General features: G+C 38.4%; 1 protein-coding gene across 1 annotated transcript in view; it reads right to left on the bottom strand.

Annotated features, from left to right (window-relative positions):
* Window positions 1-3686: 3686 nt before the first annotated feature.
* IPO9 (importin 9) overlaps window positions 3687-22922 on the bottom strand; it is a 33728-nt gene continuing 14492 nt past the window's right edge. Inside the window, exons 5-24 of the mRNA XM_033153165.1 lie at window positions 22439-22527; window positions 20940-21026; window positions 19971-20090; window positions 18777-18877; window positions 18055-18113; window positions 17493-17644; window positions 17136-17234; window positions 16596-16702; window positions 15761-15900; window positions 15209-15368; window positions 14724-14950; window positions 13816-13964; window positions 11826-11954; window positions 10048-10323; window positions 9314-9480; window positions 8923-9056; window positions 8171-8290; window positions 7153-7257; window positions 6784-6860; window positions 3687-5733 (exon numbers count right to left, since the gene is read on the bottom strand). Coding sequence (XP_033009056.1) covers window positions 5623-5733; window positions 6784-6860; window positions 7153-7257; window positions 8171-8290; window positions 8923-9056; window positions 9314-9480; window positions 10048-10323; window positions 11826-11954; window positions 13816-13964; window positions 14724-14950; window positions 15209-15368; window positions 15761-15900; window positions 16596-16702; window positions 17136-17234; window positions 17493-17644; window positions 18055-18113; window positions 18777-18877; window positions 19971-20090; window positions 20940-21026; window positions 22439-22527 — 2609 coding nt within the window. The 3' untranslated portion in view covers window positions 3687-5622. The remainder of the gene's footprint in view (window positions 5734-6783; window positions 6861-7152; window positions 7258-8170; window positions 8291-8922; window positions 9057-9313; window positions 9481-10047; window positions 10324-11825; window positions 11955-13815; window positions 13965-14723; window positions 14951-15208; window positions 15369-15760; window positions 15901-16595; window positions 16703-17135; window positions 17235-17492; window positions 17645-18054; window positions 18114-18776; window positions 18878-19970; window positions 20091-20939; window positions 21027-22438; window positions 22528-22922) is intronic.

Genomic DNA, 22922 nt, shown 5'->3' with positions numbered 1-22922 from the left:
AAACAAACAAAAAACAAACAAACAGGATTTAACCACCTTTAGCAAACAGAAAATCCTTCTCTGCTCTATAAGCCCCGAGAAAGACAGCCTGCTTTCCACACTGGTTTCAAACCCTTAAGAAGCAAATCCAGAAAAAAACAGTCCTAACTTGAATTTTCTCACTAAGATTCAGGTAGGTTGCCGTGTTGGTCTGACGCAGTCGAAATAAATTAAAAAAAATGTCCAGTAGCACCTCAGTGACCAACTAAGTTTGTTCTGGGTATAAGTTTTGGTGTGCATGCACTTTTTCATGAACACAAAAGCTTATACCTAGACCAAACTTAGTTGGTCTCTAAGGTGCTACTGGACAATTTTTTTATTTATTTCTTACTAAGACTCCGGATAGCATTTAACTAGTGTTTGTCCAGCTTCCCTATGTCCAGTAAGGCAAAAGAATCACATGAAATGGGTATCAAGTTCTTGTGAATAGAGAGAAGATTGAGAACCATTGGAGGCTGTGTGCCTCCTACAGCCTTGTCACGTTAGAATGCACAGAACCAGAGCAAGTTGTATTATTTGTACAACTGTTAGCAAGAGTATTACCTAGCACTAGGCAAAATCTTGATGATGCAGCACCCAAGATTGGAATGTTGAGTCTAGGAAAGATCAAAATTGGGAGAATTTCCCCTGCATTAGAATAGTAGAGCAATAGTTAGTCCCAGACTGGTTTTTAAAAGGCCAGGCAGATGCCCTGGAAAAAGCTTGCAAACAGGGCATAGTTGGAAATGCAGTGTTTGCCAAATACTGTGGGGCGGATGGCCACAAATAGATCTAATTTTTAGGCATCAGTGCCACACCTTCCAACATCAGCTAGCTGTTCAGTCATTCAGTCGTTTCCGACTCATTGTGACCCCTTGGACCAGAGCACGCCAGGCACACCTATCTTTCACTGCCTCCCAGTTTGGCCAAACTCTTGCTAGTCGCTTCGAGAACACTGTCCAACCATCTCATCCTCTGTCGTCCCCTTCTCCTTGTGCCCTCCATATTTCCCAACATCAGGGTCTTTTCTAGGGAGTCTTATCTTCTCATGAGGTGGCCAAAGTACTGGAGCCTCAGCTTCAGGATCTGTCCTTCCAGTGAGCACTCAGGGCTGATTTCTTTAAGGATGGACAAGTTTGATCTTTTTGCAGTCCATGGGACACTCGAGTCTCCTCCAGCACCATAATTCAAAAGCATCAATTCTTCGGCAATCAGTCTTCTTGATGGTCCAGCTCTCATTTCCGTACATTACTACTGGGAAAACCATAGCTTTAACTATACGGACCTTTGTCAGCAAGGTGATGTCTCTGCTTTTTAAGATGCTGTCTAGGTTTGTCATTGCTTTCCTCCCAAGAAGCAGGCGTCTTTTAATTTTGTGACCGCTGTCACCATCTGCAGTGATCATGGAGCCCAAGAAATTAAAATCTCTCACTGCCTCCATTTCTTCCCCTTCTATTTGCCAGGAGGTGATGGGACCAGTGGCCATGTTAAACCAGCACTGAGGAACTAATGGTTTTCCAGTAGTGGATCACTGGCCATGGTGGTTGAGGTTGATGGGAGATACATCTGGAGGTCAAGATACCGCATCCTTGTATTTAACAATTTTATGGCAATTACCGTAAATTCTCTATCAGATGAATACATCCTTCCAGTTACCTTTTCCTGAGAGCCCTTATGTAGCCTGGATTGTATTACAGTATAATTATCCCTGCCAGGGCTAAAGCACATCAGGAACTAAGGCTACAGTCCTATGTACTTAGTTGGGAGTAATACACATTCAACACAGGACTTCTTAGAATTCCACTCTAAATTGCTTGTCGTTATGGTTCTTTACCTGCTAGATTGATAAGGCAACATGCACATGTACAGATGCAGGCCAGACAACAATGCAAAGTTAACCAAATAGTAAGCCTTGTTGTAAAACTAAATATAGAACATATCCAGGATTAGTCGTCTGAATGCACGCAGGAGTTCCTGCATCATTTAAGCAAATACCGGGTAGATGCATATGAGCACAGGAAGGCTTTTGTGTGTAGAATAAAGCAGACATTGAACATTTATAGAGTTTATTAAATTTTATCCACACAGAATCAAGACACAAACAATATTTATGGATAGCTTTAGTTCAGTTTCTAAAATTGCATTTGACCAGATCTAGCCTCTGTTCAATGAAGCTCTGAGAGTTCCTCAGCAAGATAAATACATATAAAAAGGGGAAAGTGGCTTGCATTTTCTTTCAAGGAGTCTGGCATATATGTATAGCAGGCATTCATTTTAAGGAGCTCTGAGAGTTCCTCAGCAAGATAAATACATATAAAAAGGGGAAAGTGGCTTGCATTTTCTTTCAAGGAGTCTGGCATATATGTATAGCAGGCATTCATTTTAAGGAGCAATAAAAATACGAGGTACTCCAAGTCCATCCTTTAGTGTGCAAAGGTTACAAGATGAGACTTTTTAAAGGACGGTGAATGTATGAGACATAAGCTGTTTCTAGTATCCTAAATGATAGTTTAATATGCTATCCTGAGCTATTAACTCCTGAGATTACATTTTAGCTTTATGTACTTCAAACACAGGATGTTGTGATTTTTACAGTTCTCCTATGTAAAACATTTTATAGACATACCTTAGAAAAGGAAACAGAAAGGAAACAATTCAGGTGGATGTTTCACACTTGGGGTAGAACCAAACATAGCACTCAATCTTGCACAATGGAACATTTTCTCCCTTTCCCCACCCCATGTGTATCCCCCTAAATGTACTCTGGGGGTTCCCTCAACCCTCTCAAGCATATTTGAGGAGGCGATTCCTGTTGCACAAGCAAAAATCCTTGTGCTAGCAGGGCATGGTAGTTGAATCCCATCTGTGGTCTTTAAAGTCAGTTGTGTCACAAGATTGTTTTCAGCTAACTGGTCTTTTTTCAAGTTTCCTAACTTGCACAAAAAAAGCCTTAAAGCATTTATATTTTATAGTTCAACAAAATATTTTTGGCAAGACAATAAAAGCAAAGCTTACTTTTTAAGAATTGCAAATGTCATAGCTTTTGATAGTGCCCTCTTCAAGAAGTTGGTGTTACTATTTGACACTATTTCCATAAAATAGTCTAAATTCAGCTTCAATTTAGAAATGGTTTATAAACTATTAAAAAAAACTTTTTTCTCAGCTATCTCCAGTCTTGCCACCTAGAGTCCTAGATGATTGTTACAGGAATAAGTAGGAGGAATACCCCTCACTGTACTTAACATACAGTATATAAATAGGTTTTTTATTAGGAAAAGACATTTAAGATGTCTTAACTTCACAAGAATGTCAGTTATCTATATGTTTTGTCTTGGCACAGTGGTCCTAAATTTGTGGAGTGCTAGAAATTGCATTGCTTTATGCCACCCCCTAGAGAAATGACTCATAGTTCAGACCAGTGCTTTCACTTCAGCTTCTTTGCCCTAGCCTAATATTTGCCTGAAGATACACATGTGGTTAACTGCTATTTTGCAATCTTCTGGAAGTGGATCCATGGCAAACAGGTTATTTTTTTTTAAATCTTCATGCAGTAAGCACTTTTTAAAAACCATGTTGTGCAATAATAGATTAAGTTGGTATGGACTGACAATAAGAAAGCAAAGTTATAGCTTCTGATACTACAAAGAAAATTAGACATTGTTGCTCTGTAGATTTTTTAAAAAGTTTATTATTTTGTAAAACTCTGTAACTTGGGCAACAGCCTCTAATGCAGAACAGAACTTCAATGAGACTGCTTCTTACTGGCAAATTAGGCTTGAGTATAAAAATGCTGTCAGTAAACAACTTGAGTTGGAGGGAGATGCATCCTACATACTGTATTGCAATTAGATTTAACAAAAATACAAAATAAACTTACCTTCAATTGTTTTTTGTACTATTCTTAAAACTATTTTAGCTGGTTTTATGGTATATTTGTAAATTGCCTTTAGGCATATGCAAATAACAATTCATTGATGAATAAATAATAACCTGGTCCAAATGTGCTCACACATTCAAATTGAATTACAGGGAGGGTAGAACTACAGTTAATATTGGTCCCTCAATTAACAGTCTCTTTTTTTACACTCAACATGCAAAGCTAAGCTTGGCCCCAGCACGTTTGTGATTTTATTTCCCTTGCTGAACCCCTACTGCTTTTTCCTCCTTGGCACTGTCCTGCAATTACGCAGTTGATGTCTCAAGTTGGGGCTGAAAGCTCTGACAGCTATTAAACTGAAACACTCCCCAAACTTCCAGCTTATCATGATTCATTAAATTTTATCCATTGAACATGAATAAAGTATTATAAATCCAGTTTTCAGACCTGGAAGCCATCACTCTCTTCCATCATACAGTATCTCATCCAAACTGTCTTCAGTTGTAATAAACACATGAACTGTCTCCACTGTATTTTTATAAAGTTGCTAGATCATGACACCATTAAATTACATCATTAAATTTGGGTTTAATTTTGGAAGACTCATATAACCTTTAACATAAAAACCAGTGAAATAAGCTGTGCAATACCTCAAATTAAAGATGCCTATACCTCGTTCAATGCAGTGGCAATTAAAGGCTGGTATGCTTTTCACACATGAATTTTAAAGAGATTACCAAAGGATGCAATTTTGTTACCTGGATATTTTAAAAAGAATGATAGCAAATGGAGGTTTGAACAGTTTTATTTTTAATTTCTTTCCCAAAAAGGGAGAAAAAGGCAAAGAGGTGTTGTGAGATGCATCACTGTACTTGCAGATTAGCCAGTAAATGTTAATTTTATGGCCCTATAAAAATACACATACTAATTTGTGGACTACAGTTTAGCCATATTGTGTGATTTGTGTATGTGAAGGAAGCAAAAAGTATATGAAAGCTGTATTCATGGAGTAAATAGACAAGTTAAATACAATCAAGATTTTGTATAAAAATGTTTGGTTGCAAAACCAGTCATCAGTAACCACAGGAACTGAGTTTTTAGCAAGCCTGCTCAGTATGGGTGCATGATAGTTTTAGTAAAGAATCATGAGAATAATGGAGCTCAGATAGGAGTCATTTACTTCTATATATGAACGGTAAACAATTTTATTTTTCAGGTTTTAATCCAAGCTCTTGTATTGTAAGTGGATTCCATTTCCACTCAAGTGTCTGTAAAAAGATGTCATATGGTAAGATCAAGATAATTTACCCTGTGTGACAGAAGTGCAAAGTGGGACAAAACTTCCCAGTTTCAATACACATCTGAACGAAAGGCGATGTCTTCCTCATTTCATTAAGCTGTGCTGTGAAAAGTCAGTGAAGTGCTTTTTCAGTGGAGGAGAGAAAGCTGGCTTTAGGGCACGATACTTTAATTTTCTCCTGAAAAGCTGATCTGAAGAAAAGTGTTCCCATTGTGCAAATCCAGTGTGCAAAATTCTATGCACATCTGCCTCTTGTTACCTTCAACAATCCTTCTCTTAATCCTATATCATGATAAGATAAGGAACAGTTCTTCAAAATAAAGATAATCACATCTGGCGAATAATGGAGGATGTTTCATGTTTCAAGTCACAAAACGTGAAATAAACCAGAAAAATATTTTCTAGATATGTTCACAATGCTCAGGATTTATAAGCCAATGGTCTGAAGAACTCTTCTTTCATTCTCATTGAGGTGGTCTGAGAACACTGCATAGCAAGGCTGCTGTGCAAACTGACATAAGAAGTTTGTAAGGTAAGCCTATAAGGAAGACAAATAGTTGTCAATTCATTTCCACAGGATACTGCACAATTATTTATACGTGAAATTTTTCTATAATACAGAATAACAATATATTATTCCAAGAGAGTGATAACAATATAAAATACTCAAGACCTTAGTTTGAAGGTCTTAAACCCTTAAGCCTTGTGCCTACTCCAACATTCTTTTCATGCCAGGCAAAAGACCTTTTTATTTTTCCACCTGAATTGCTCCCTGTCAGATACTAAGACTAATACCTGCACTAATCTGTCACTGCTTTGCTTCTATTGCTTCTGTTGTTTTAGTTTATTTTGTTTTGATTTTACCAGTTATTTTAAAATAAATGATTGCATTTTAACCCCAAAGAGGGGTTTTATCTAATTCTAATTTCAATTTTGATTTATTTCATTTTCTTATACATCACTCAGTATTATATAGCTTTCTTGCTGTTAAAAGAAACTTTCCTGAAAGATGAACCTTCCTCTCCAAATACATACCCTCCACTGACTACAACAACTCGATGGCATTAACCATCAGTTACAAAATCTGTATTGGGATAATATAAACAGCAAAGCAGTTTGGGAAGGGGGAAAGAAGCAGAACGTTTTCAGTCATTTTCCCACTCAAAATTAGAACTCCAGGTGTTTCCCGCTGCAAGATTTGAAAAGCTTTTCTCTTTAAAGAACAGCAGCAGAGCACTATTACATCCCAATATTCAGGACCACTGTCTGGCAACACAGAAATCTAGATTTTTCTTTCTGAGTCCTTTTATTTACTGACCACAAGATGGATGTACTGATATTTTTCTTCAGCCTTATGTGTGGTGCTATGCATTACTGCGAGATAAAGCTTTCAAAGTTAATTACAGTAGCTTCATGCTGTTTTGAGGGCATGTTAAACAAATGAGAATAAATATTTAACAGTCAGTATTCAACAGTATCAACTGTATTCCAGGTATTTGAATAAGTATTTTAAAAGATTACAATAAGTATTTATTAAAGTATTAAAAAAATTAGTAAACAGCAATGAAACCTTTATCATTCAACCTACCTGTAGGTCTATCTGATACAAAGGATCCTTCAGTGCATCTGGATCGTCTTCATCATCATCTTCATAATAATCGTCATCTGTAAACAAACAATGTGATATGTGATATGTCAGCCATCATATTGGCAAGAAAACACCAAGATGCACAATTACAGAAAGCTGTCTTTTTTGCATACACTTTTTGCACTGAAATGAACTACAACACTTTTATTTAGACACTGAATACATTTGGAAAATGTTATTTCAGTTCTTATACAAGTCACATTTCTAAACAACATAGTGAGAGTGGCTTGTAAAATACTTTTATTAAAGGTTTGGGTCCACCTCTCCCTGCACAAATAATCTTCACAAGTTTAGAACCGCTTTGCTCACCATACTTGTTTGTAGCAAGAATATCAGACAATAGCTGCCCTGTTAACCCTTCCTCCTCATCTTCCTCTTCCTCTTCTTGATCTTCCCACATATCATTGGATTCCTCTGTTAATTAAGAGAGAAATAGTTTTGCCATAAGGAGTGTGTTTTTTTGTTTTTGTTTTGCTTTGATGTAAAGTTCACCACCTGGACATCACTTTTTAACTAGGAGGCATACTGGAAATTTCAATTTGGACAGAGCTGTACATTTCTAAGCAAGCAGAATATTACCAAGGAAGCTGCAATTCTCACCAAAAAGAAAAATAAACTGAAAGTGCCATGGTTGACAATGGAATGCTCTATATAGGTACATAGAAAGCTCAATTCTAAGCACATATACCTACAATTAAGTACTATTTTTAAATTGTATTTATTGCCAAGTAAATTTGTTATATTATTTTGGTTAGTAATTCACATACTTCTAATTGAAAGTATTTGTTTCATGGAGTACTTAGTATTTCTAGTCACTGAGGAAAATTACATAGAATTGGGGCATATAAAGGGGGCAGAGCTCTCACTGCTTAAGTAAGAAGACCTATTCCCAGAACTCCTATTCTCTAAACACCTGAACTCTTATGCAGCTTAGTGCAAATCTAAGATTGTCCACAGCATGTGAACATTCTCTATGATTTATGGGTTAAAAAAAATAAAACTACACAAACACACACACACTTCATGCGGGCATAGTTGACATTTTGTGCTACAGAGGCAGCAGTCATATATTTTAGTGTATTACATTCATATCTTACCAAGGAGCTCATTGCAGCATACTTGGGTCCCTATCCCTCCATTTTATCATAACAACTACCTTGTGAGGTATGCTGAGAGACAGTGACAGGCCTTAGTGTGAGATTCATGTCAGAATGGAAATGTGAACCTGGTGTTCCTATACCTAGTCTGAAACTCTTACCACTGCAACATATTGGATGGCACCAAATGATAACCACCATAAAGATTGCAAGTCACATCAGTATTGTACCTTGACTCCATTCTGCAGCAGTTTGTCGAGAAGCGCTTGCTTCCATTGCATTAGAAAGTTCATTTATTATCAATTTTAAGATTTTAACTAACAAAGGAATGTTTGTCCAGCGTTCAGGATCTGAGAGGAACAGAGAAAATAAATATATATCTATACATACAGCTAAGAATTTAGGAAACTCAATGCAATTACGTAAACGTTCACAACTGTCTAAAGAGGCATTCCAAATCTGCTACTCTTTAGTTTTTAAAGTTGTCACAAAAAGCAGCAGTAGTCAACTCTTTTCAACACTATACATTCACTATGATCCCTTTAACATTGTTTTCTAAACTAATGACTGAACATACATCCTGTTGAGCAGTTACATTTGCAGCATCAGGGAGAACTGGATGACTAAATGCCAATCCTTTGCACAGTCATCATCACTTTATCTTATTATTTAACAGATGACACTCTTCTATATACGATTGCTATTTATAAATCAGCAATTGTTCACTGTTTCTGACCACCATGCATTTAATACATTCAACTACTATCAAATCTCTTATGTCTGTGTAAGTCTTGCATTGTACATTAATCTGAAAAAGACCAGGAAAAGATGTACATGTCATAACTTTCAAAGCTTTTAATTCTCTGTCAGTGGCACTTAAGTCCCACTGGTTTTGATGGGAGTTGTAGCATATTTTAATGGACTTTCTATGCCTCTTACTTCTGGCATTGAATCGATCTTGAGAGAATATTTTAACACTTACTTTTAGCTGCTTTTGATCGTGTGCGTATTCCTTCTTCCATATTAAATATTTCTTCTCCCTTTACCCTGATATCCTGCAGTCGCTTGTCATCTGTATTGATACCATGCTGGAGGAGTTTACACAGGGCTACAGAGCTGAAAATTTTAAAAGTCACATACTTGAAGATCAGCTCCATTCTTACTGTCATCCTATTTACAAGACTTTAGAACAAACTATAGTTTCTTTCCCCTTATCTACAAATCTGGGGCAGGGTGCTTTGTTCAAAGAGCAGTTTATTAAAGCAAAACAGGGAACAAACAACTATCTACAATGACACAGGATTCTTTTAAAATGAAAGGTATGAGCATGCTCAAGTATGTCAAGGAATACATGTGATCAAGGGACACCTTACCTGACCTTGCCTTCATATTGTCCATAGAACAAATGCTGTCGACTCATCCACTCTGACATTACAAATTCCAGGGCAGGCTTGCCTGTTGGCCCAGGCAGACTACAAAGAAACTCCAGTAGTGGTTCAAGTTGAGAATGAACCAGGTGAGCAAATACCATGATCAAAGACTGCAAGAGAGACAAAGTAAGATAGACATTTTGACTTTTGTATTTTGGGAATTTCAGTGGTTTTACCACTGCTTGAAACTGAACTCAACAATAACATCCTGCAAAACAAAAACCAAAAAAGGACTGCAGGATCAGTCACTGAACTTGACTGAAAAAGTTACAAAGCACCTAGTCCCCATGCACCCTGCTAAGAAGCTTAGTCATCTTCATGATGCATCTCAAATATAATTTTAGAAGTCCTCTGCTTAAGTAGCAGTGATGAACACAATTGTTCTAAGGTTATTTCTAATATTATAGGACAAGTTGTTTTGTACGCTAATACAATATTTGTGGTAATCATAGGGAATATGCTGTTTCATAAGCAATGGATAAACAAACTTGTGAGTTCAATTCAGAACACCCACTTACAACTGGAATACCATCCTGCCAGGCATTAGTGAACATATCCCTCACCAAATTGGCTTTGGTCTAAGCCAGGTCATCTTCATGTATAAAACTACAGCTAAATTACATGAAGGGGTTTGGGCAAGACTACTCATTTTATCAACTTAGTTTTGAGTCTCTTACCTGCATTACAGTGAGTGTTTCTGCTTGCTGCATTTTACTAAGAATTGCTCTCAGAATCTGGTCGAGATTCTCTCCTAATTCACTCCCTGCTTTAGAAATCAACGTGGAAACTAATCTGCCTACAAAGGCAGCTGTGAATTCTGAAGTGCGTGGATCAAGAAGCTGGCTCACCACCTGCATCACATACCACAGTCCATTGTGGCCTTGCTCATCATGCCACTGTGCAATTTGCTCCAGAGCGACTGATATATATGCACGTAGACACTCACCACCGTTCTGAAAAAACAAAGCATGTGAAAATACACACTTTCAACTTACCAAGTGCTTCAGACATTTAACAAACAGCATTATAGGCCCAAAGGAAACAAATAAACTGGCAAGAGAATGTATGAGTCAAAAACTGTATGTGGAATATCTTTTTCATGCGAACTTGCTCCTTTCCTTTTATGTCAGGGCTAGGAAATAGTCCTGAGTGCCACCAAAACATTTTTATCTGGTAGAACTTGTACTTGGGAACTATCTGTTATGATGACAATATTCTGAGCTTGTGCACTTAACAATGTGAGAATGCTAAGAAAACACAGGATGCATTTCTGGTCCTGTTACCTGACAAAACCTGGAACTATATCTGAATGGCTCCAAAGGGTATAAACATGATCTACAGCCACCCAGCTGTGAAAGACTCAACTGGGGAAATGCTACTTATTAAGCAATGACAACTTACCTGTATTGCAGGCACAGTAGTACCAGTGCCAACAAAGACATTATAGAAGGGATCCCATAATTCATTAGTTTATGCTTTATGAGTTATTGTTTTGGATTTGAATGGAAACTACCTTTCCTAGGAAATCAAGGTCAGTGAAGCCTGCCCCAAGTACATGCAAATGCTATTATGTATTATTTATTTTATTTATTCATCACTTTGCTCACAAAAGTGACCCACGTAAACCAGTTACAAGAGCACAAACAAAAACAACAACAAAACTATTTTAAAAATCTACACAAACAGAATACAGGCCTTATAGATCCTGCCCCACTACAAGAATTCGTAAGTACTTAATAACATTCAAATTAATGGTCAAATGCCTACAGAAAAAGGAAGGTTTTTGCCTGCCACCTAAAAATAGATAAAGATGTTGCCAGGCAAGCCTCTGGGGAGCATTCCACAAACAGGAGCCACCACTGAAAAGGCCTATTCTCATGTTTCCACCCTTCAGAACTTATGTGGAAGGGGTACATGGAGAAGGGCCTCAGATGATGATCACAATGTCCAGGTTGGTTTATGTGAGGAGCTTGGACTTAACTCACAACTTCCTTTCAAATATTCTTCCGTGAATATATTTCATCATTAGGTTTCTTGCTTCTCTCCAATTCATTCATATAATTTGAGTTGTGTTAATAGTCTAAGAATAGACAGTCTCCTATGAAAAGTTGTATCATTCTACAATAATAAAGTTACTAAAATATTCTAAAGGTACTATAAAACCCATTTATTTCTCTTAATTCATTCTATTATAAATTACCAAAAGAAAAAGAGAGGAGCATGAGGTACTCACTCGCTGTAGTATTTTGGGGGCTTAAGCAAGGTAAATTTCAAGTTACTATGGCCAAGAATTATAATAAAAATAAGATACTTGTGCTTTCAATAACAGATCCAGTTGCAATTTCCAGCCATAAACCTAAACATGATATGCTGTATGAAGTGGCTGGCTTCAACTCAGAAGCTTACAGACAATGCAAGTTGTAACAAAAACTTCCCTCTTCCAAAAAATGATTACCTGCATGGTAGCATGGTCATCTGTGTGCAGACTACACTGAGCCACAGCAGGAAAAGCTTGGCAGATTAAGAGCTGTGAAAGGGGAGGTTTAGTATTCCTCACAACCGTTGTTAATATGTCTATTGAAGTCTGAAAAAGAAAAATTCAGATAGATGAGTAGTTGTGGAATTAGGAGACACAGCACAAAGTCAGGAAAGGAGCAGATCAGTTTGCAGAAAACATTTTTGTCATCTGCAAAATATTCTTGCAGAGATTCTTCCAGATGGTCGTATCAAGAGCAGTCAGAAGAGTGGTAGTTTTAGTGTGCCGGCTGGAACCAAATTAAGATGTTAAACTTAGGTCCTGTTGAACTCAAAGAGTTACATTAGTCATGACTAGCTCTCATGGAAATAAATTATATTTAAATTCAACTAACGTGTCCTGGTCCAAACACTGAAAAATCCTCTCAATCTGGTTAATGGTTCAGTTTTCACCAAGAAACAGTTACTGAAATAACTAACTGATACCTAAAGGACCAAAGATAAGGTATGTGCACTGTTCTCAAAATATAAACAGTGGGAGCACATCTTACATGCATTCTACTTATGCAGATCCAGCTGCAGTGGGTCTTCCTTAAGTGGAGAGTGAAAGGGGGGGGGGTCCTGTTTCAAAATGGTGTTCCCATCACTTCTCCACAATGAATATCCCCAGTGGAGTAGAGAAGGGCACCTCATGGGGCTTCCCAGTTAGCAACGGCCCACCCCACTTGGCCTCATCACTCCTATCCCTCTCCGCATGTGCCTGGGCAACAGAGGTGAGGTACCACTGCTCTCCTGGCTTCCAAACATAGCTTGTTGCTTGTATGGGAGTGAGAGACACAGGGAGCTTGACACTGTGTAGCTGTGTAATGGCAAGAGTAGAGGATGGGTTCCACTGCACTGTACAATACTGAACTCTCAGCACCTTATCCCTGCCTCACTTCCTCCAGTATATGCCAGCAACATGTTGTGTTTGGAAGGTGGGAGAGCAGTGGTGCCCAGCCTCTGCCACCCTGCTGGTTGCTAATAAAAGAGAGGGTGAACCCAGCAGTGCTGTACTTCTTAAGGCCATTAGGTAGCTGGAGGTGCTAGGGTTCATAGTGGCAGGGGACAGGGAGAAGGGATGAAGAGGCAGGGCACATCTGCAAGTGCCAAAGAAGCTGTGAAAGGCTGCTGGGTTGTAGCAGCAGTTGGAGGGTTGCTCAAGTGATTGTTGCTGCCAGTGAGAGGAGGAACAACCTGTTGTTGCTGCTGGTGATGGAGGTTCTTCTTCCTACAGGCGACTCTCCACTTACACGGGGGTTATGTTCTGAGCCCCTGCATGCATAAGTGAAATATGCGTAAGTGGGGAGTACACTGGAGAGTTCTTGCGGCTTGCAAAGAGACCCTCCCCAGAGCCCAAAGAGGCCATCCTTTTTGGGCTCTGGAGTCTCCCTGTGAGCCACACTTTCCAGGTCTCTCCCACTATTTTCAGGTTCCTGGCACCGTGCATATGTGCGGCTGTATGCAAATAGATTGTGTGCAAGTTGGGAGTTGCCTGGACACAATTTTGTGTATACAGTGGTGCCCCGCTAGACGAAAATAATTCGTCCCGCGAAAATTTTCGTCTAGCGGGGTTTTCGTCTTGCGGAGCGGCAATGGGAGCCGCGCTCCGCAAAACGAAAAAAAAAAAAAAGACGAAATTTTTTCGTCTTGCGAGGCAGCCCCATAGACTTTTTCGTCTAGCGGGGCAGCCTCCTGCTAGACGAATGCTTTCGTCTAGCGAGTTTTTCGTCTAGCGAAGCATTCGTCTAGCGGGGTACCACTGTATGTGCTTCGTCAGAAACCAAACCCACACATAAGATATGATCCAACTGTATGCCCTTCTCTTCCATGATTATGTATTTTCAGTAATAAAAAATATTTCTGTTTTTATAAACTGCATTAGGCTATATAAAGCATTTCACGTTCTGAGAAGATACCCTCATACTTACTGCACAAAGTCCTGCTGGAATCTTATCAGCAGGAGCCTGCATGATGCTGACAAGGGTTGGGATCAATCGCATCTGCATTGCATCTTGGCAGGCTTCTATTTGCGCTAATTCCTTAAAGATATCTTGGGCAAGTGAGGCCACAACAGGATCTAAAGCAAGAAAAACACCCAATTACCAAGAGTATAAAATTACATCAAATTATATTACTGAAGTAAGGAAATGAGTTGTGCTAATTTTAAATCCTCCTTGATCGAGTATGATACTCTTTCATTATATGTGGCAGGGTTTCTCCTTTCAGCCTAAACAAAGCAGTTTGTTTTAAATTATAAAGGTCAGAAAGAAAAAGTCACAGCTGTGATGTTTGCCTTTGGTGATTCATACATTATATGTGGGGATGCCTTAGCTTGACTCATCTGCAGTCCCAATGTCATGATATCTGGTTAGAAGTATCAACCATCAAGAGTAAAGGACTAAATGGTGGGAAAGAATGCTTGACTTCCACATACTTATATGTCCCTTGCCCCTAACTACTAACAGTAATTATTAAATGCAAAGGGTGGAAGAAGTGCTACCAGAACTGGGTGAAGATGCAGAGATTCTGATCAACCACACCTCAAAAATTCTGGTATTATTTACGAGAAAACAGGATTGAAATAATTTATAGTTCTAATTATTATAACTACAAGTTCACCAAGCTCTAGCTGGGACATTTTCACGGATTAAGAAATGAGCATGTCAAATACAATTTCTTCATGGATTTTCCTATCCAAGGTATATTTCACTGTTGTCTTTCACAACAAGGCATTGGGAAAGCCAACACATACATAACCCCTGTTAACTGAAGATAGTTTCATGAAGATTATCTGTATCCATAATATGATCATTAATAGTTTTGCCTGAGCACATACCATTACTATATTTGAGAAAGATGGCAATGGTGAAGGGGCAGATCTTGTTCTCTACACTTGCTGTAAAGGCTGGATCTACTGTGCAGACAATGCAAAGTGTTTCCATCACAAGGTTGAGGACCTCAGAACTAAATTGAGCTGCTAAGTGAATTAGTCCATCAAGGATACTGGGAAGGAAAGGCTGCAAGACGTGGGTGCTTTCAGATATCTTCAACTGGTCACAGTACCTAGAAGGGAAAACCCCAAAAATGTTAACAGTCAGTAATATAGTAATGGTGCCCAATATTTCTTTCAGGCTCCAATCCTATCCATACTTATTCAGACATAAGTCTGGATAGGGCTTATTTCTGAGTAGATATGAACTGTCATAATCACAGTCAAGATTACAGCTTCAACATTTCAACAGTAATAGCAAGAAATTGTGAACATTTCCTTGTATCAGTCTACAATTAACTAATATAGGTTCTATTTCTTGACCTACTTACCCCCAAATAGCCCTTACTGCAGAAATTCGAACAGAAGGGGGTTGAGTTTCATGAAGACCACTGACTGTGGCTTGTAGGAACTGCTGGATGAGCTCTGGAGACATTGCGACTGTGAAACGACTGGCAGCCCAAAGAGCACGACCAAGGAGGAAAGGAGACACTGGAAGGAAAAAAGTGTTCGTGTATTTCTCCCTCATAAGTACCATTAAACAGAAGGATACAATATATTATTGAGAAGAGCTGTATACAGAGTTACAGAATGGTCTTCAACTGTTTACTCATTGTAACTTTACTGAAATTAATGGACTTAACTTAGTCATCTTCATTAATTGCAATGGGTCTACTCAGAGTAAAACGCCGCTCCCGCTATTTACATTTTATGGACTTCATTTTAGCAAATGTTTTCCTCCTGCGTTAATATTTTGATGTTAATGTTTTAGGCTAGTTTATCTTTTTTAAGTTTAGAAATCTATGGGATAACAATTTCTCCAACACAGCTTGAATTTCAGGTTATTTTCTAGGAACCAATCAGTAAACCAAATGATGAAGTACCTGACAGATTGAGGTCTGCAAGAACTACATTTGTTAGAAATCCATGCATATCAAAGTGTATTCTACCATTCTTCACACTGTCTGTGATAAGAGATTTGACAGAACCTAAAGCCAGCATGCAAGCTTCATGTATCTTCCACCTGCAATAAATAAATAAGTTACTTAGGTCTTCCAATATTCATTTATCTAATTTACTTCTGGAGAAATTATACAAATAAGTTTTGTTACCCTTAATAACACAAAAGGTAAATATTTGTATATATTAACTGTAAACATGGAGTACTGTATAATTAAAAAGAAAGCGGAAAATAATTTCTATAAAATGCTGTACTTGGGGGCGGGGACTGGGGGAAAGTCAAGCCATTCAGAACTGCTGTAAATTGTATTATGAATGAATCTATGCTTTTCTATTAATCTGACTCCATTAACAGATTTAATCAGATCAGTGGTTACCAATTAGCTAAGTACTGAGGGCCCCGTTTTCAAGAGTCAAGCCACTGACCCCCTACTTATGAAAATTTTGATATCTCTATGGTAGCTTTTGTTATGTGAATGGTGTCACAGACCCACTAGGTGTATTGCACAGACACCCACTTGGGAACAATTTAAGATTATAAAATGCTGGTTCCCCCCCTCAAAAAAATCCTACAATAATTTGGATAATCTAACTGGCATTTGAACAGTACAAATTTAACAGCTGGAAACTGGAATAGTTAAGACTGTCAGTTAATATCATTTCTGACTACATCAGTCAATGAAACTGATTTGTTTTTGTTGCCTGCTAAATAATCTGAGATAGTACCATCAAATGAATAGCTGCCACCCATAGTCTTACCAATGCTCAGCACCACTGTTTTTAGCTTGCTCAGCTTCCTGCAAGTGTCTTGTAGCTGCTGCAGCCAATGCTGTTGCACTCTCATTCTGGAAATCAGTCGCAACAGCCTACACAGAAATATGACAATAGGATACATTTTGCAGACAAGAAAAAAGGGAACTCATATCGTACTACACCTTGCTGAAAATCAAGCTAGATGTTTAAAAGTACATAGTCCTAGAACACAAAGAATCTGGGCATGATAGAAATGCCCTCAACTCTTCATTCTCTGTTTCAGATTGACTTTTTCCAAGATGCTTAGTGGAATATCCAAAGGGAATGAAATCACAGAATCATAAGAGTTGTAGAGTTGGAAGGGATCTTGAGGGCCATCTAGTTCAACTCCCTGCAATGTAGGAATCTCAACTAAATCATACATGAAGTAGCTCTAAAGAAAATACTCAAGTTCCACGTATATGAGTTTGTTATTGTGTATAAGCTGCATGTGAAAAATCACTCCTATTTACCATTACTGCAAAAACACTGCATGTTATTTCTTACCAGCAGTAAGTCCTGTGCAGCAATCCTAACTGTGTAGGAAAATGTATCATCATCTTCATCTTCAACAAACTGTTGTGGGTTTGCAGTCCAGACTTTTATCTGAGAAGGAAAGCACAATACGTCAGTAACTTATAGGAAACCCTTAGCCTATTGAGGAATACATGCAACTAAATGAACCAACACATGCAGAAAGGTTCCAATGTTATTTTTCAGATCACTGGAGACTATTACAAAGGAACTAATTCAATAATCATAAATATTGTATCTTCTACCACTAAGTTCTAACCAGCTTTAAAGGCTGTATACGAAGCGTTAAAAAATCATTTTCTAAATAATAATAATATACCGTAAATTTACCTGCTCTTCTGTAATCTGCATATAGAGAATGATGTAATATATTAGCTCTGGCAACGCTTTCTTCACTGTGCTTTTAAATTTGTGGTTTTCCAACAGAGCATGAACAAACTCAAATATGCTGAATACTAGGTTTTCAAAGCCCAAAACTTCACCTAAATTTGAAAAAAGTAGATTGTTGAAGTCAAACTTTTTCTGTGATAGGAAAAATTATGAATAGTTTCCAAAATTAATTCAACTTCTTGCATGACAGTTGAACTATTTCTTTTTCTTTTTACACAGTTCCAAATCTTTGCCAACAGCAAGTATCTTGTTGTTTATGTTGCTGTTTTAACATTTAAAATCTCAACTTTGGTTATATAGAAATATATTAAAAATTATTGGCTTCACCTAAGTTAGTCAGTTTTTAATTTTTTTCCAAGAGGTTTCCAGCAAATAGTACTTAATCTTATAATATTTGCACAGCATGCTTTTCAAGGATGACTTCTTTCTTCTAGAGATCCATGTGCTGTGAGTTTCTTACAGATAAGGGTTTCAATCACACCTGTAACAGTGAGTTTCTTACCATCAGAATCCACTGGGTCTTCTACTTCTTCTGTGTAATTTACTTCTGTTCTCACATAGGTATGTTAGTTAAGGAGAAATAGATTCAGTTGACATACTACCAGATCATGGCACTTTTTTTAAAGGAACAAATCCTTTGCAATGAAATTACTATACTTCAGTCAGAGTAAGTGAGCAACAATACCCCTTGAACAGGAAATCAATACCATATTGTGGCTAATTCTTTTTTAAAAAATAGACAAACTGGCTGCATATCACAGCCATTTTTATTACAGACGTTAAAATGATTTTTTTCTTGCAACTGTTGATTATGTGATACTTTTTTCTCAGGGTTGTAAGCCACTTAGAGCATAATCTTTTTGTGAAGAGGTGGTATACAAATAAAGTGATAATGAGATAAGCTAAGGTCCAAACAAGTTATGACACAGATGCATACATGTTCTTTGAGGATGCCCATTCTGTATCAGACCTAGGTTGAGGGTGTCCCCTCAAAGCTGCTATTTGTTCCAGTAGCCAAAATATTAAAGCATGCCTTTATCTTCTCAGTAAGATGTATTATTCAGAAATGCCACAGAACTAATTCTTTCAGCCTCAAGTCATTTGCTTGTGAGTGAAATGCTTGTTGCATGTTCAAATTTACACCACCACTGCCATTTACTTCTTCCTGAGTTAGTACTTCTTTCTAGAAAATCTGCTCGTTTCAAAATGCAGAAAAAAGGATATAAGGCTGCACTTTCTGTAAGTGTATTCCATACAATAGGAAGGATCTGTTGCATGGAGGAAATCATATGCCTTGGGTAGTTTTTCACTAAGGCTGTCACTGCCTGCAGAAGGAAAGGATCCTTAGAATCATTTTTTTTTTTTTTTTTTTTTTTAGTAATTTTCCCTCTAAAAACCACTATATTCACATTTCTCCATGAAGAATAGAAGAGACTTGTCTGATATATATGCAAGTGAGTATTAATACTGAAATGGGTAATTAAATGAACACAAACGTGAATCTATTATTCTCTGATTCTATGATCCATAGACACAGTATGACCCATAGATTCATTTATGTCATTAGGACGTAAAGGTAAAGGGACCCCTGACCATTAGGTCCAGTCGTGTCCGACTCTGGTGTTGCGGTGCTCATCTCGTGTTACTGGCCAAGGGAGCCGGCATACAGCTTCCGGGTCATGTGGCCAGCATGACAAAGCCGCTTCTGGCGAACCAGAACAGTGCACGAAAACACCGTTTACCTTCCCGCCAGAGCGGTACCTATTTATCTACTTGCACTTTTGACGTGCTTTCGAACTGCTAGGTGGGCAGGAGCTGGGACCGAGCATCGGGAGCTCACCCCATCGCGGGGATTAGAACCGCCGACCTTCTGATCAGCAAGCCCTAGGCTCTGTGGTTTGACCCACAGCGCCACCCGCTGTTAGGAGGTAGCAGCTGACAATTGATGGGAGATCTAAAAAGCCATGTCCATCTTTAAGAACCCTATCGGAAACGTATTACAGGCTTATGTAAAGCTAATTCATGGGTTCTGACAAAGGACAAGCAAAGGGTTGCACACAAACCCCATGCCTTATATGCTCCAATCTCATTCTAGATAAATTAGATAAGTAATAAAATATCCTGGAGTAATTTCTAACAAAGCATTCATACCACATCGCCAGTAGTAGCATTTGTAAAAGGAATACTTATTTTTGATCCCTAACAGAGCTATTTTACACCTATGTAAGGGTTTCTAAAGAAACATATTTCCTGAAAATCTCTTGTGTTGTATTTTGTTTACCTAAATTTAATGGCACTTGATATTAACTGCTATATTAGTATTGTTATAATGTCACATACCATGTAAATAAAAACAAAGCTTAAGAACACAATTTTGTTGCCCACTACAGCAACAAAAGTTGTGCTTTATATACTCACCTTTAAAACCTCCATTTTAAGTCCACTATCTGATGTAGGGCCATCAGGAAGTTGTAGGGCCTGAACAAAGGCTTCAGTGAATTGCTGCACCACAGGGAAAATAAGGACTTTGGCTGCTCCCTACCAGAATAAAAAGTATCATTTGGTTTTCAGTTACAGCAATGTGTTAACTGCTTATCCCTGGAAAAAAACAGTGAAGGAAACTTGTGACTCGCATGCCCGAAAGCTCTGCATGGTCTCCCTCCTCCTTAAAAACAACTAACTGGTTCTAATTGCTGCCGATTTCAAAGCTACACATAATCTCTACCTCTCATTTATTTGTCACTTAGTTTCCAAGCTTTGTATTCAACTAAGACTTAGAGTAGACCCACTGAAATTAATGAACCTATGTTGGTTGAATCCCACCTAAAATGGCTCAGCTTGCCCTTGGCTTCCCCCTCTCTCTTAGTGTTCCAGCAGCTACCTTTATAAACCCTCAATTACTTGGCTTCTCCCTATACCCCCAAACACAATACACTCAAATATCGTCAACCAATTGGATTGCATATTCAGCAAGCCTCATTTGAATCCAACTACTCTAAAAATGGACTAAGCATACCAGCTGCCATTCCTGGGAGACTGCTGGAGGTCTGCCCTTGCCACACATTATAATCAAGTTAAAGGTTCCTTGACTGTCATGCTAAAAATTATAGAAATTACCAATCTCTCAGTTTGGCAACACATTTCCAACCAACAGGTGACCTTCCATACAGTCTAGTCCTATACAATGCAGGGTATAGATCAGAGGGTTTGGACATAAAAATTCACGTTCAAATCTCCTTTCAGTCATGATGCTAGAAGGAATTTTTGATCTTGTCACCTCTTTTTTAACCTATCACAGAGTTAGTACATCCCTGTGTCAAGTAAAATGGAAAGCATATTAAACTACTACAATCAACACAACTCATAGATAAGGAATCAACAATTTACCTTTTCTAACTCCTCCATGTTACAGATCATATGGGCACAAGTAGTGAAGATTTCCACAGCACGTGATCTTGTACGAATACCATAAACCTAACAGGAGAAGCAACTTGTGAAAATATGAAAATGACTAGTGTTTGTTAATGTGTTTATCAGCAGTTGCCACCCACAATACTATTTCTCCCTGCTTCACAATTCTGCAGAATTGTATCTAGTAAAAAGTAGTTAGCTTTCTAATTTTTCAATGTGCAGACAACCTAAAATAAGCACCAGATTTTCCAATAGATACAGTATTTTAAGATAGAATAATATATACTTTCAAACTAGCCTTTCAAAGCACTCCTAGCTGAAATGTTCTGACATTTAATTTTCTGTCAAGCATACTTTGTTAATCTGTTTCTATTGAGAGAGAAAAAATCATTTCCTTGTACAACCAAAATAAGCAAAACACTCATTTTTTAAAGAAATTTTCCTTTTGCAAGATATTCATCTAGAATCATCACATAATTGAAGACTGGGATGTTTAGAGGATTCTGTGAGAAAAATACTAGGATCACTGGGGCACTAACAGAATTGGCTTAGGAGGCAGATAAGCATTGAAGAAACCATTATATACAACTTGTGTTGGTGTGGTCCTTGATACAAGTAAAGGTAAAAGGACCCCTGATCGTTAGGTCCAGTCGCGGACTCTGGGGTTGCGGCACTCATCTCGCTTTACTGGCCTAGGGAGAAGGCATTTGTCCACAGACAGCTTCTGGGTCATGTGGCCAGCATGACTAAGAAGCTTCTGGCGAACCAGAGCACCGCACGGAAACGCCGTTTACCTTCCCGCCGGAGCAGTACCTATTTATCTACTTGCACTTGATGTGCTTTCCAACTGCTAGGTTGGCAGGAGCAGGGACCGAGCAACGGGAGCTCACCCCGTTGCAGGGATTTGAACCGCCGACCTTCTGGTCGGCAAGCCCTAGGCTCTGTGGTTTAGACCACAGTGCCCCCGCATTCCAATCCTTGATATAGCATGTAGCTAATAGTATATTTATAAATATCACTCTAGACCTGGAAATATGAAAACAAAGCCCAAAAGCATCTTCTCTGTCTATATTATGTAGAAGCTACCACATAGGGGCCACCTGCTTCTTGTAGAAGAGCCAAAAACACCCCTAGAGGATAGTTCTTGCCACACACCACAAGTGTAGTCAAGGGGGGACAGGGAGGGGCAGCTCGCCCCCTTCAATAAAAATACATTGCTAACTGAGGTTCTGCCCGCTCCAAACAAAAGGCCTGCCCCCTCTAACAAAAATCCTGGCTACGCCCATGCCATACATCCACATCTCAACTTGTCTAGGGATCCTCTAAGTACATATTTAGAAGAGAAGCTAGAGGAAGTATGTGTTAACTATGCAAGAGCATAGTAGATCTAAACATATCAGTACTTAGTAGGAGGGTTCCTCTAATGAAAATTTTGTTATTCCTACTAGATGGAAGTCATCCATTTTCACCCATACCTCTGCCATTGTAAAAATCTTGTACATCTCTGGAAGAATAACAGGAGCTACAAGGGGCATCTGTGTATCTGTTACCTCCCGAGTAAACTCTAGAAAAAAGAAAGGTAGCAAAGTACTTATTCAGTGTAACATCTCACTTCTATATTGTTTGGTCTAATGACACACACATTCACAAATGGGCAAGGGTTAAGTTTCCTTTTAGGATTACATAAAGCAGAAGTCAACTTCCTTCTGAGGTGTTAAACTGCATCTGGGTTGTACTGTTTCAGACTACAGGTGGTTGCTCACATAACTGAAGAGTCCACCATACATAACAAATATTTGTACACAGAGGACTAAACTATGAGGCCGAAGAGTTCTAGCCTAGCCTTCTCCCCAACATCTAAACCAGCCATAGCTTTACAACCTCAGTGAGAATTAGGCTTATATCCAGTACAGGAGTCATTCAGAATTCAGCATTAATTCTCTCTCAGGAGTTACATGC

Source organism: Lacerta agilis, chromosome 6 (genome assembly GCF_009819535.1).
Source record: "Lacerta agilis isolate rLacAgi1 chromosome 6, rLacAgi1.pri, whole genome shotgun sequence".
In the NCBI taxonomy this organism is placed as follows: Eukaryota; Metazoa; Chordata; class Lepidosauria; order Squamata; family Lacertidae; genus Lacerta; species Lacerta agilis.
Note: the sequence above shows the minus strand (reverse complement) of the source record. Positions and strands in the feature narration are given on the sequence as shown.